Source organism: Dermacentor silvarum, chromosome 1 (assembly GCF_013339745.2).
Source record: "Dermacentor silvarum isolate Dsil-2018 chromosome 1, BIME_Dsil_1.4, whole genome shotgun sequence".
Lineage (NCBI taxonomy): Eukaryota > Metazoa > Arthropoda > Arachnida > Ixodida > Ixodidae > Dermacentor > Dermacentor silvarum.
This window is the reverse complement of record NC_051154.1, coordinates 396063556-396078589: the sequence shown is the minus strand read 5'-3', so window position 1 is coordinate 396078589 and position 15034 is coordinate 396063556. Positions and strand designations below refer to the sequence as shown.

General features: G+C 45.5%; 1 protein-coding gene across 1 annotated transcript; it reads right to left on the bottom strand.

The window, feature by feature from the left end:
- Nucleotides 1–10501: 10501 nt before the first annotated feature.
- LOC125943892 (uncharacterized) lies at nt 10502–14315 on the bottom strand. The gene is made up of 3 exons (XM_049663445.1): nt 14044–14315; nt 11597–11834; nt 10502–10951 (listed from the first exon to the last, which is right to left on the bottom strand). The coding sequence occupies exons 1-3, from the start codon at nt 14313–14315 to the stop codon at nt 10502–10504; spliced, it is 960 nt and encodes a 319-aa protein (XP_049519402.1).
- Between the last annotated feature and the right edge of the window lie 719 nt (nt 14316–15034).

Below are 15034 nucleotides of genomic sequence, written 5' to 3'. Positions count from 1 at the left end.
AGCCTTGGCGTCGCGTACATTGAGCTTCAGATTCCGGCTACGGAGAGGAACTCGGACTTGTGCAGTCAATGAAGGTCGGAAAATTTAAAAAGCAAAAAATTGCCTTATTATAGGGCTTCACTGTACTTTTCTTTCCGAATTAGTCAGGAAAAGTGACATGGATACTTTCCTAATTACTATGGCACTTCACACCATTCATATTTCCTACTATAATCAGCATACTTCCGGGCTGTTATAGTTAGTTCTGAGTAAATTTATCTTGCAGTTGTTTGTCTTTTAAACATTTAGGTATTTAAAGTAGTGCTATGTTAATGGACATGCTTGCGTTTATAGGTGAAAAGAAGGTGAGTCGATCATGCCGTGTACGGCAGCACAGATCCACGTCAATCCTCATTATTGTGCTTTTTTTTACTGTCCTCCTGCAGGCAGTTATTCGATGTCAGCTGAAATATTCAAGTGACGAAAACAAATAAAGTGACTTCGTCTGGTAAGAGAGTCCGCAATCAGGTGGTCTGAGGAGGGGACATTTGTCTAGCTCAGAATAGCACACACATCGAAGGCAATGATCCGGGTTCAGATCAGTAAATGTTTTGCTTGTGTATTTGCTTGTGTTCAACATCGCCCATGAAACTTTTCGGCCGATCCGCACGCGCTTCACGTCGCAAGGGTCCAATTGCGGCAGTTTTTATAATTCGGCAAGATCTAAACCATCCAGCGGAATATTCACATTACAGGCATCGTTTATTTCTCTTTCAATTGCGCGTAGTTTTCTTCAGCGATAAAATTCGTAGTTCCAATTTGAAGGTGCCAGTTTACCTACATTATTCCTATTGTCTCTATCTCCGAACGCAACCAGCCATATTGCGACTATTCGGCAAACAATGATAAATTATTGCTGCTTCTACATATTTTAAATAAGCAAAAAAAGTTTTGCATTTGCGGAATGAGGCAATATCAACACTTCTGTGATTGGATCATGCTATTCAATTATAATCAATGAGGAAGCCACGCTGTCTTGTTTGCTACAAACTAAACGTACCTATAGTCAATGTGAAATTACAATAATAATGAGTGGTGGTACTGAAATAATTTTTGATTCCTAATAGCCTCCTCATGAATAAAAAAACGCGTGAGTTAGACACACACATACACACAAACACTCATATATTTATGCTCTAAAATTCGGTTAGGTCAGCCCACGGCACGTCGAGCCCGGACTCAACGACTACGTCAGTTTGATAAAATATATCTTCGCTGTGTCACGACTGCTCAACATTCACCTTTAACATCCACATATGCGTATCTCGGAGTCTGTTTTAGGCATCGGGCCTAGCACGCTTAACATTTAAATTCCGGATGTGCATTACTTAATTATGGCGCATTACTTAAAGAACGAGGAAGCCGCATCATTGGTGTGTGTCCCACATAATAAAAACGTGGTTGGCAGGAACAACAGGAATCATGAACCAAAATAAAACGTAGAGATGCCTAAATAACGCACGCAATAACACGAGGATAGTACACGCAAGAGCGGTAATGTGTTCCCGATAGAGGGAACAAAATAAAAGAAAGCAGTGGTTGAAACAAACGACGTGTTCGCATAATTGCTGTGCGTGGCCTATAGAACGTGATAACACTTTACACTGCTTTACTGCTGCGCGATAAATAAATCGTAAAGCTGGCTAATTTAGTCGGTAGCTTCGCCTCTCCGGGAAGTTTGCATGCCTCGAAATATCCCAGACGCGTCTCGCCGCATTCATGTCTGACGCGCCTTAGGTATAGTTCAGTGAATAACTGCAACACGACATTTCATGAATGCTCTTGATCGTATAGCATGAACGTATTGCTTAATAGGTTACGGGCCTCACACGAATAGGGCTGTACATTGTGAAATGTACGCAAGCAGCAGCACTGAAATGTATGCACACTGATACATGTACCAATAGCGGAATGACTTGAGCGGTCAGTTCTGATTCGACGACCGGGGCTATGCTCACCGCTATCTTTGTGCTTTGAGCGATGCTTCTCTGTATGACACAAGTCTACCAAATTAAGAATCGTAACTCACATTTACGACAGTGTTTGGCTCTTCACCATCACTACAACGAGACAATAACCCTCTCTATACGTTGAAACTTTAGTATTTCGGGCAAGAGTATTCTATTGCTTGCAACAAACTATTGTGGCCGATCACACCATTTCATTGCAACAAAGAAGAAATACGCTGTCCGGAAAAGACCGCCCTTAGGAGGGAACTTTAGCTGCGGGAAAACTTCGACTTTCCTATTCAAGTACGTGTAAACATCAGATATGTTTCGATGAGATAACCACTCGGGCGATTTAAATGAAATTGGTTGCATTTCAGAGAGAAAATTAAATTCTGGTGACTCTGCAAAGCAGAATCTCTGACTGATAATTAGAAGTTTTTTTTTTCAAAATTCCCAAACACCATTAGGCTTAAAGGTATTTAAAATCTGTAACTCTGCACCTTACACAGGTGAGGAATTAATGCAGTTCTGTAAACTGCATTTATTAGAGCATCCAAAGCGAAAAAATTTATTAATAATTTACAGATTATGTGAAACTATTAAAATGTTTAGTGGAATGTTAGTGGAATATCTCTAAGCGGTGTATATTACAGCAATTTTGTCCGCTTTCTATGAATTATTAGGTTCATATTACAGAACTGCGATATAGGTTTGATTGCTGAGTTACCGAGTTGTAAACTTGATACTTGTCTTTCTTAAAACTTTCAATTTGCAATTTTCAACAGTTTTTGTAAGAAAAATTAATGCTCTTTTTTAAAAATTCCTTTCCATCAGTCACTAGATTTTAAGTTGTTCTTTTAAATACAACAAAATATTATGAATTTTGGTGCAGTAATTGCCGAGCAATAGCATTTCTCCGCTCGCATATACTGATATAGGAGCCCCAGCAATAAAGCTTCCGTTTAAGATGCACAATTTATGAAAGCTCCCCTGCTTTTCGCTTTGTAGTAGTGGGAGTGACGTCTCGAAGCATGGTGATGAAGCAAACTACGCCTGATTTACCCATTCTGTCAAATATGCCACGCAAATGAAAACGCCACACTTTTATAATCCACTGCATAGGGTTCTAATCCATGGTATCTACAAAACTGCTCAAGTTCCTTATAACCTATACAAACCTATATGTTTGTAGTGGGGAGTCACTGTTATTGTAAATGAAACCTTCTTTTGTATAACCAAGTACATACAGAGCAGTCAGTATACCAGCTAACTTTGGTTTCAATTCTGCCAATTTCTGCGTCTACACGTTTCACACAAATGCGCCCTTGAAATCTGGCCCGAAAGACGTGTCCTCGCTTTCATACATCTGAATCACTGAGAACCGCTTACAGAAAACCGGTAATAATATGCTGCTGCCCAGACGTGTAAAAATCTTTGTCTTTCGTAAATCTGTACGGCGGAACTCCACAAGGCGAAGCAACGTTGATGACAGAGAAAATTGTTGCCCACCCAATGAATGAAGCTGCCATTGAAATTGAACGGGTTTCACCGAAACCCTTCCGCTATAATATTTTCTCATTCTGATTTCACCTTGTAGGTTGGTGAGGTTCCTTTTATATGAAAATAAACGTCGTATGGTATGCGCTTAAATGGTAATGACACAAGCGATAAACCGAATGTCAACGAGCGCAGATTACAGTGTTGCCAGGTCCAGCGAGGCGGTGTAGCCAAAAGCTAGAGAAGTTGTAGCCCAAAAAAGTGCAAAATATTTCGTAGCCAAATATAGCCATTTTGATTTGCAATTTTATTTGTGTATACGTTTCACATTCGACTACGGCAATCCTTTTTTGCACAACCCGTCGTAAGAAAATTTCCGTGCCCCCGTGACGGTCGGCCCTTTACATCAACAACAGCGACATCATGCTTGCACAGAACACATTTTGGTTGGCCCCAGAAGCTCTTAAGTTCCAGGGAATCGCCGCAGAGGGCGAAATCAGTGCTTTTATTTTATGACAGATAGTACTAAGTTATTATTTTTAGTTATTTGCAGTAATATTAACTACGAAGTCTGCTTTTTAGGTGTCGTGAACACAAAACAATGTTCAGCGTCATCGATCTCTCACGTTATCTCTGCCTACGGCGTAGAAGTTCAGCTGTCCAACAATCTGCGACGGCGACGTGCTCGCGGCTTCTTTTTTGATGAGCTAAAGCAAGTCTTTCGAGCTATGATATCTCGCGTTATTTGTCGCATCGTCCTATCTTGCCGTCTCGTTTTTTTTTTTGTTGTTGTTCATTTAGCTTGGGCCGGATTAGCTGGGACACACACTAGTGTCAATTTACATCAACCTGGCCGCCATCTTAGGTCTCTAGCATGCCAAGAACATGCGTTAAGAAAAGGGACAGGCAACAGATGCCACTCACTGTCTGAATCGGTGTAAGCGGAGCTTTAAATGATTGCTGCGCAAACCGGCACACTAGTGTAAGAAGCGCGCAGTCGTTTTCAGCGACCCGCACGTCCCGAAATAACTCTCTCGAAATGGTAAAAGCCGCGACGGCGCACAAAGAGCAATGGTAAATACCAAATTGATAACAGTGGTAATGCTGTGAAAACCGGTTACTGTCAAAGAGCAAACCATGTTGATGGCTAATAAAGTTTTAGCATAGGGGCCCCTAAAGTTTGGGGTCCCAAAGAGCTTTGCGGGTGTTAGCTTTGGGGCATGTAGGAATCAAGAGTTTCGGAATAGGCGTTTTGCGTTTGCAGATAGCGTGTTACGTTTGCAGCGTCACTGCGGCGTCAAAGAAAAGCTGTTATCAATATTAAAATAAAATATACCATTTTATGATAAGAAAAGTAATTTAGACTTCCGTGTTTTCGCCTTTATTTACAATTTAGAACTTATTCTATTGGCAGCAAGCAACTTGTTGTGCTTAGTTTGGAGTAACCAACTTTACGTACTCACCCAGCCAAGTCAATCTGTGTTAGGCCTACGAGCCATGAAATCGACAATTGAATTCGCAATCACCAGCGTCTAATGAATCAATCTTCATTACACATGTTAGCGGGAGAGAAAGCGATAACAGCAATCACTTCTTCTAGCTTACGAACTTCGCGCATTACCACGAAGCTAGCCCACTTTTGTGCTAGGTTAGAGCCGTCACTTCGATGGGCGCCACCACGTTTGTTGACGAAAGATTTTGGGGCAGCTTTTGGGGCTCCCACTAAATCGATGAAATAGCGTGCCCGACGCAAAACCCAAACACAGTTTCCGTCTTGCGCTTGCGCAGTGACTTCGACGCTATTTATTTGGGGCACCAATACGTTTGAGGCCCCTATTCTAAAGCTCTAATAATTGCTTGGGTTTTACGTGCCAAAACCACGATATGATTGCGAGGCATGACGCAGTGGAGGACTCCGAAATAATTTTGGCCACCTCGCGTTCTTTAACGCACACCTAAGTACACGGGTGTTCCCGCATTTCGCCTTGATGGAAATGCGGCCGCCGTGGCCGGGAATCAAGCCCGCGTCCTCGAGCCAGCAGCAAGACACCTCACAAGCTAAGCTAACACGGTGGGTGAAGTTCATGTGACGTGGTGCACTGATGTCATCGTGGCCAACATGTTTCGATGTTAGCAGAATGAGTATCTGCATCCATGACATTACAGGCAAACCATCTAGAAGTAAAAGGACGAGAACCCACCTTTGGCGCGGGGTCTTGCTCCCATTCTTTTTTATACGTTCTCGCATACTTGGCCAACCTATCGAAAGGGATAGGTTGGCCAGGCGCCGACACGTTGGAGGTCGTTGGGGTGTTGCGGAGCGCAGCGTAGAAACACCCCAAATAAAATAATACTGCTCCAGTCAGGTCGACTGCTCCCTCCCTAATAGTGAGGTTATATTTGGATCATCAAAAAAAAAAGATGAGTTCATTTAGGAACACCATCATTGCTCTCTCGGAGGCGCGAGCCGCCGCGCAGACCAGTGCCTCAAAAGTCCCTAAGTGATTATGTCCCTAGGCACCTAGGAGCTCCACGATTGCCATGACAACACGTGTTAAGCGGAAGTTACGTGACCCACAGTGCCACGCCCCCGCTGTACTAGCAATTGTAAAGTAGCGCCCGAGAATCGGGTGCCTAACGGTCAAGCAGGGTGTAAGTTTAGGTGCATCAAATATCAAAGCTACCAGCTCAGACAACGGCGCAGAGAGGGAAGGAAAGGCGGGGGGAGGGGGTCATTTCGCGCACGCACACGCGCACAGCCACGCGGCCGGCTCAGCCAGCTAAAACACAGCCGTCGAGATTTGCTTCTACCCGATCAGAGCCACCTCTGGAGCGTGGATTAGGGTGCCACTTATAGCCCAAACACAGCCAAGCCGCAGATTTTCAGTAGCCCAAATATAGCCACATAGCCAACTCGTCCAAGTCGACGCCAAAAATGTTTTCCCGTAGCCCAATTTGGCTATTTATAGCCAAACCTGGCAACACTGGCGCAGAATGAACAATTAACTTGGCACCGGAATTACCTCGTCGTATCCTGTGTGCCTGTATTATGTTCGTATCTATAGCTGTGGACTTAAACCAAGTACAGGCGTACTTTCTTTCCCATCTTGCTCAAGAGTTGATCCGTGACCACTGTCTTACGTTATATTTCACAGATACATTGGGCTTTATTACGAAACAGCTTCATTCTGCCAACGATTATTTCTAGAAGGTATTCACGGCCGTGTTTGCCGTCCTGCACTTACATTATCGCAATCCGTGATTAGCCTTTTCATCACAGATCTGGTTTTGTTATCACGTAACATGCTATTTTGAGTGGCACGTACTGCAATCCAGCAAATGAAAAAACAGATGCGCATCGCTTAAAATCAATTTTGCGATAACGAGACCTTATTATTATGTATAACTAACTAAGCCTTTTGATATGCAGCGTTTAACTCGCCTGTGCATTTTCGCAGTCTAAATGACGACGCCTTTGAACAAAGCGTGCGAGAAAGTGTTGCCCTAAGGTTGTAGCTTCACAAAATGTGGGACTTGTTGCAGCATTCACCAAGGAGTGGCTAAAATATGGAAAGGAGATGAGAGTGAAAATGAGTGCTGCCCTTCTATTTCTTCTGTGACAATGTCGGCCAAGCGAGAATGCCAAAAAAAAAACCAATGGTCTTAAGGTTATTTCCGTGAATTTTGAAAGCATTACCTTTTTTCTTCTATAGAAGTGGTGACTATATTCCAATGTCTTACTGGCCGCGATTTATGGCACAAATTATACTTTTATGGCTCTTTATTTTGCAGTATTTTACTAATGCTGTCAAAATCTGAAAATTCATGTGGCTGAGCTAGCTCCGTTTCTTTCTGCGGTTGCCAGAGTCTGTAGACTGTTTACAAACATCTGTGTTTGCACGAATCTATAGGACGTGCCATGTATGACGCCAGAATTGTCTACCTTTCAGATCAGTGAACTTTACCAATGCGAAAATATAGGCAAGAACGTCATGTCTGTTCGTATTAATCTGAATATAACAATACAATGATAACAGAACAACAGCAATATTTCTTGGAGCGACGTGTGGAATAGTCACACTGAGCTGAGTAACTGCTTGGTTGGATGCTTGGCTAGATATCACGCCTTGCGATTGAAGGGACAAGTTTATATGAAACAAGATTGAACGTAATCGTATCTTCACTGCTCGCCTTAAACTTAACGCAACATATGGTCGTGCTACGCGGATCGTTTTTTTTTTTTTTTTTTTGTAGATGGTTTTATAGCGCAGACCCCATCGTCAGAGCCGTTACGGGTTTGGAAATGAAGAGGAATCTGTTTCGAATTCAAGGAGCACCTAGGTGCTAGGTACTGTTTACAATACGGAGACCGTTTTAGCTCCTAGAAGGAAAGAGGATAAGGACTCGTTTCCACGCTGTGTACACAGCCGAGGAATTTCCACGCATAATGCGTGTGTTACTGAGCGTGCGGTCAGGTCAGTGCCGTGCGAACCATTTTGTTGCAGTAAACTGCCCATTCTTCGCAAAAAAATAAAAGGAGGAAGGGGGGGAGCACTCTGAGTTTCGCTGGATACTTCCGTAAGCTTCCAACCGCCCTGCGAAATGTTTCACCGTCCGCTTCACGAAGCAATTTCGCCCGAAAGTGGTGTGTCTAAAAACGAGAACGTCTTAGCGACGTGATCCGTGGTAAAACATGGTGCTTTGTTGAGGTAAATTATTTTCTATTTAGGCTGCCTTGCAAACAACCTTAAACAGGCGGTTAAAAGAGTGGCGTGGGAAAGGAGGCCGCCCTCGACGCATGCACGCATGTTTCTGCCTTACGAGCCACACTGCAGGCACAGCCGAGAGTTAGAGGCGCACGGGCGCCTGCTAATCGTATTTGCACAACCAGGCACGCTACAATGCCATCACTCACGACCAGGCGTAAGACAGGCTTTGTCGTTTAGCGGTAGGCTACGCAGGCGTTCTTGGATAAGAGAAATCCTTCTGTCGTAACGTCGCAAGCCTATCGATTTGATTTTTAAAGCGCAGCTTTGTTTGCACAGTCCCTTTTTTTTTAAAAAGTGAGGGGAATTCTTCTGAACTTTATCTTAAAGAGAAGCTTTTATTTCAGATTACACGTTGTGTACGATGAAATAAGAGGCAATTGTATGGGCATCGCCGTTACTTGTATAGCATTTAATTAGCCGCTTCACATGGATGACCACATATGCGTTGGATATATATAACTTCATTTTTATTTTGGTGCCGACGCTTTATGATAATTTTGAGCGGGCACTTTACCATTGGCGTTTTGCAACGAATGCGACCAAAGTGCTAGCACTCGTAAAGCTCATGTGGCCCTCGAAATCAAAATGCACTCCGGGTGGTCGCACTCAAACCGCGACATTATTGATTACTAACACCCTGCATTAGTGAGCCTACAGAGTGTACAACGAAACTTATCATCCAGAAAGGCGGTTCATTAATCTGACGTCAACCGACGAAAGCAGCTGGGCGTGTCGACATCTCTGATGCAGACAACAATGCTCTTCATGCGGATTTTTAAACGAGGGTAAACACTTGATGGAACTCACTTGGTGAGCTCTTGCGGGATTTTTGAGGCGGTACCATCAGACAGGTTTCTTTTTTGTCTTTTCTGGCTTTCCATTTGCCTTCTCACGGTATGAGTAGGTTTTTTGTATTAGAGAAGGGTGATTGACTAGTGCAGCCGAATTATTTTTTTTTTGATATTGAGCATTCTTGCGTGAAAATTATTTCCCGTGTTGCAATCAACATTTCTTGCTCTCAACGCATGAGTGATAGTTCTTTTTTTCACTTGAAACACCTTTTATTTTGGTCATCATACGGGGTTCGTTGCTAAAACCGCTTTAACTTGTGTATGCAACAAAACGTGTAATATTATTATCGATTATATCTTTGCGACCGTATTGCCCAAGCTACTTACTTTGGTATCGTTGTGTAGAGAATAGAATGCATTACAGGATTATGAATGTGTAGCGTGCAAAGATGACGCCGTTGTCACGCCACGCATGACGCAGTCGGAGTTACATTTAGCCTCTCGCTCGGGAGTGCGTTTGTCAATCCGAGCGGGAGTGGTCGTGTTTTAGAGACCTCAGCCAGCCGTAGTAAGCATTATCTATCAAATTCGAAGCAGGACTCATCAGGAATTGTAAATAAGGAATACAAGTGAGCACTTTTTTGCGGAAATTTCCCGCTTGCTGTGTTATGGCTCTTTCGAGATACAGGGTCCATAAATGCCGTGAAAAGACTCGGGCGCAAGACAGAGGGAAGCTATTTGGTTGCGTCATTTCTGTATCCTAGTGACCATACCTTGTGGAGGCACCAGTAGGCGCAAGGCGTTTCACGAACCCCACGGCGGCTGCGTCACCGATACAATGTACCCGGTTTTTTTCAGCTATATACTCAATGCTCAATTAATTGGCGCCAGCAAGTCAAAAGCTCGTCACGCATTAGACATCCTGCATATTTATATGAGGCATTTACAAGCATGGAAAAGCTTATTTATAAAGTGCGAAAATATTCGGTTGCTTTTGGGGAAGGAAAATGGTTGCTACAGCTACGTGAACTACTTGTTCATTGTACCAGAAAGAACACACACTACAACCATAAGCGGCTGTACTTTGTAAGGATACTTCTCATTTTCGAATAAAGTTCTTGCACTTGATTTTTTGTTATTATATCTGTAAATAAATGGGGCAGTTTTGTCATGTGATTGTGAGAAGCCCCCTATCTTTGTGATCAGCCAGTTGGCGAGAGGAAGGATTAGAAATGAGAATTAGAAGAAAACTGTTATGAACGGACGCGTGAGTCGCAACGACACGGAACACAAAAAGCGTTTATTACAAGAAGGACACTGCTTATATAGCTAAGACAGTGACAGGTATCAGCACTCTTGGTGATAACAGAAGACCGACACAAAACTGGCGCACGCTCTCTCGTTGCCCACTGACGTCACTTCGTGTGATTTCATAATCTATCACATCCCTTCCCCCTTAGTCATCGATGCCGTAACGTCGCACTGGGCGGCGTTGGCAAGCGGAACGCCTGAGATGCTGCGGCGATTCAGGCCCGACAGGTCCCAGGGTGGGGCTTGGTGTATCCGGGAGCGCAAAAGAGGGCGACGTTTCATGGCCTCCGGGCTCATCGTGCCATGCTCGGCGCACGTGGTCCCGGTGGCGTCGGTGCACAGTACCGTCTGCAGTCCGCAGCTCGTACATGACGTGGCCCAAACGTCGCAACACACGACCAGGAACCCACTCGGGGCCGGGCCGGAAGTTTCTCGCGTACACAGTATCACCCGGCAGGAACCCACGTTGTGGAGGCGGCAGCAGGCATCTTGCTTCGCTCTCGTCCCGTTGAAGGGTCGATATGGCCGTCCTGAAGTTCCGACCCAGCATGACTTCTGCAGGTGATTTGCCGGTTTCGGAGTGTGGCGTAGAGTGCTGTTTGAACAAAAAACGTGAAACCTTGCATTGTACGGTGCCCTGTCTCTGTTTCCGTAATGAACATTTCAGTTCTCGTACCATCCGCTCCGCCCTTCCTTTACTTGACGGGTGGTAAGGCGCGGTATACATATAGCGAATGCCATTTCGTTTAAGGAAATCTTGAGTTTCCCTGCTGGAAAAGCGGTGCCATTATCAGACACAACTAGGTCGGGTAATCCATACGCTGCGAACATCTTGCGGAATTTTTCAATTACCGCAACTGAGTGAAGAGAAGGCATAACTTCGACTTCAGCCCAGTTCGAGAGGGCGTCTGCCGCCACCAGAAAATGCACGCCTTGGATCGGTCCTGCGAAATCCACGTGGATTCTACTCCAAGGTCGTTCTGGCTTAGTCCAGAAATGCGTTGGTGTCTTTGGTTCACTCGGTCTGTTTACCTGGCACGGCCGGCAGCATCTAACTAGCTCTTCTATCCTTCTGTCCATATGAGGCCACCACACGTACGACCTAGCTATTGCCTTCCGTCACTCCCGGATGGTTAGCGTGCATAAGACTTAACACTTCTTTCTGCAATGCCTCAGGAATTAATACGCGGCTTCCCCAGAGCACACAGTCGCGATGCACGGACAACTCGTTTTGTCTCACCTCATACGCAGAGTACTCCGGGGCTACTCGCTCGCGTGGCCAACCCTCCAGGATCCATTTCTTCACTTGGGACAGCTGGGGATCACTGCTGGTGTACGCTGCCACTTCTCGTGCGCTCACTGGAGGGTACTCCACAGCTTCCAGTAGGAGTATGTCACCCGGTACTTCAGTCTCCTGTCGGGTTAAGGGAGCCGGCAACCTACTCAGGCAATCTGCGTTTCCATGGTCCTGGGTTTTCCTGTAATCGAGCACGTATTCGTAGGCTGATAGCATTAGAGTCCACCGTAACATGCGAGGCGAAAGAACCGCCGGAATCTGCGTTTTCCGCTGAAAGATTCCTAGCAAGGGCTTGTGATCCGTGAGAATAAGAAAATTTCGCCCACAAAGGTACTGGTGGAAATGTCGCACCCCAAAAACCACGGCAAGAGCTTCACGGTCGATCTGAGCATAATTACGCTCAGCCTTAGATAATGTTCGAGACGCATAGGCCACAGGCTGCTCATTTCCTTCGTTGTCGCGGTGAGACAAAACTGCCCCCACTCCCACAGATGACGCGTCGCATGACAACACTAATGGGGCATCAGGTATAAAATGCACCAGTAACGAGTTAGAGGTCAGCAACTTCTTCAGGCTCTCGAACGCTTCCATGTGCTCTGAACTCCAGTTCCATGGTACGTTGTTATCCAACAACCGATACAATTTTTCAGCTACTTCTGTCCTGCCCTTCAAAAAACGATTATAGAAATTTATCATACCCAAAAAAGCTTGCAGTTCCTTTTTGTTCTTCGGAGCAGGAGCCTGGTGGATGGCCTCAACCTTTGCTTTCGAGGGGTAGGTGCCCTTAGCGTCAATTCGATGCCCCAGAAACTCAAGGCTCTCCTTGAAAAATTCGCACTTCGCCGCTTGAACTCGGAGCCCGGTTTTGGACAATCGGCTGAGGACCTCGGCAAGCATCCGTTAATGTTCCTCGATAGACTCGCTGGCAATCAGGATATCATCCAGATATACCGCTACTTGCGGCATTCCGGCCAGCACCATGTCCATGGTTCTTTGGAACACCCCAGGGGCAACGGACACGCCGAACGGCAGCCGACAAACCCTGTACAACCCTTGCACGGTATTTATCGTGAGCAACTCCGCCGTTTCTTCATCCACTAATAGTTGCTGATAAGCCTGCGTCAGGTCGAGTTTGGAAAAAACACGCCCCCTTCCTAATCGGGCAAACAGTTCTTTGCTTGCGGGTAACGGGTATACATTACTTTTTACGGACTGGTTCACCGTGCTCCTATAATCTCCGCATATTCGTAGGGAGCCGTCCTTCTTTCGCACCACGATTGGCGTTGCCCAGTCTGAATATTGGGTGGGTTTTAGAATTCCCAGTTCCTCCAAGCGATTTAACTCAGCAACTACTTCCTCCTTCATGGCAAACGGAATGCTGCGGCACTTCAGGAACCGGGCTTGGGCGGCCTCCTTTAGTTCGATGTGGATGCGTGGCAGATTTGCGCCTGGAAATGTTTCACTGAACACGTCTGCGAATTTTTCCATTATCGCTTGAGGTCCGACCTTTATGTTATGAAGACCTGTTAGGCTGATTCCCAATGGCTGGAACCAATTTCGGCCCAGTAGAGCGTTCCCGTCGTTCTTCAGTACTAGTAGCGGCAGCTGAAATTTTCGGTCTTTGAACTTCACGGGCACAGACGCTTTTCCCAGCACGTCCAGACCTTCCTTTGTCCAGGTCACCAGTTGCGTGTCGCACTTGTCCAGCTTGATCCTGCTTCGCCACTTGCAGCTTCCGAAATTCGTTCATACTGATAATCGACCTCGCCGCTCCAGAATCTACTTCCATCGGCACGATTTCACTTCCGATCTCTACAGTGATGACGTACTTTGGCGTCCCGCTTTTTAATTGGCTGATACTGAACAAATCGTCGTACTCGCTCTTCGCTGCTTTTTTGTTATCCTCGAGCTGCGCTTCCACCTCCGCTGGCTTTTTTCGGCATGCTTTGGCTAAATGCCCCTTTCCGCCGCAGTTGAAACACATCGAATCTTTGTATCTGCAACGCCATCCTGGGTGCGCTCCCAAACAGCGGAAACAAACCTTCTGCCTCTCTGGTTGCTTCTTGTTGGCTTCCATTTCTACTTTCGACGTTAACTCTTGCTGGAATTCGGGCTCCTGTGCGTTACTCCGAATTACTTTTTGCTGCTTGACAGCTGCTTCTGCCGTGATTGCCAATTCATATGCCGTCTCGAACGTCAGATTTTTTTCCGCCAACAATCGTTGTTGAACCACATTGTCCGAGATTCCAAAAACCAACCGGTCGCGCAACATTTCCTCTAATGGAAATTTTGTTCCGCCAAATCCACAGTTGTCGGATAACTTGCGCAGAGCAGTGACATAGTCGGCTACGCCCTCCCCTTTTTGCTGGTCTCGCTTAGAAAAGACGTACCTCGCGTATAGTTCAGATGGCTTCGGGTTGACGTGCTTCTTTACTGCATCAACGATGACTTGGTAGTCCACGTTTGGCGGTCGCGACGGCTTCACGAGAGTGGCTATGAGGGAGTACGTCTCTGGGCCATAGCAGCTGAGCAACACCGCTCGCTTGTCCTCATCCGTTGTGAGCTTGCTCGCTGCACAATACAACTCAATGCGCTCGACATACTCCACCCACGACGAGTGTTCACTGAGGTTGAACTCTCGAATGCGACTACCGGCTGCCATGCTGCCGGAAAACCCTGGCCCATGCACGGGTTAGACCGTGCCTCGTCGCCACTGTTATGAACGGACGCGTGAGTCGCAACGACACGGAACACAAAAAGCGTTTATTACAAGAAGGACACTGCTTATATAGCTAAGACGGTGACAGGTATCAGCACTCTTGGTGATAACAGAAGACCGACACAAAACTGGCGCACGCTCTCTCGTTGCCCACTGACGTCACTTCGTGTGATTTCATAATCTATCACAAAAACGTATTAACGAAATAGGACCCTAAGTATAGTTAATTCAAAGTGGTGGTAATCGCAGCAAATGCCTGCAAGAAATACAGAGTTTGCGAGCGAGCCCTATAGCTTCGATTCATTGCTCTAGCCTGTTATACTTTGCAACACCAATTATCACATCGAATTTGAGCTTCCAATCGGTGACATTCTAGACGCGACAAATTCGCTTCGCGCTTTGCCAAGAAATGAAAGCTCTAAATTTTTATGCGCGATAGAACCTTTTTCATCTGGTTTCTAACAAGGCAAAGACAAATACACAAACTTTCATGGAATACAATAAGCACGAAGCTTTTTTAATCGCTCATTGATGATATTTTTGCACATCAACGGTCGCCTGAACAAGAAACCAATCATTCGGATGACATACCGACAACCAGCGAAAGCTATTACTAGGATGATTCCCCAAGGAGCGCACAAAGGGGGACCGATGTGTGCCTA

What these genes read in the sequence shown, in the direction of transcription:
- LOC125943892 (XM_049663445.1), bottom strand. Translation starts at nt 14,315, where the DNA reads ATGGCAGCCGGTAGTCGCATTCGAGAGTTCAACCTCAGTGAACACTCG. An exon ending in CCATCTGAACTATACGCGAG is followed by an intron (nt 11,835 to 14,043) that starts GTACGTCTTTTC and finishes GCTCGATTACAG; the next exon opens with GAAAACCCAGGACCATGGAA. An exon ending in CGGAGTACTCTGCGTATGAG is followed by an intron (nt 10,952 to 11,596) that starts GTGAGACAAAAC and finishes TTGTTCAAACAG; the next exon opens with CACTCTACGCCACACTCCGA.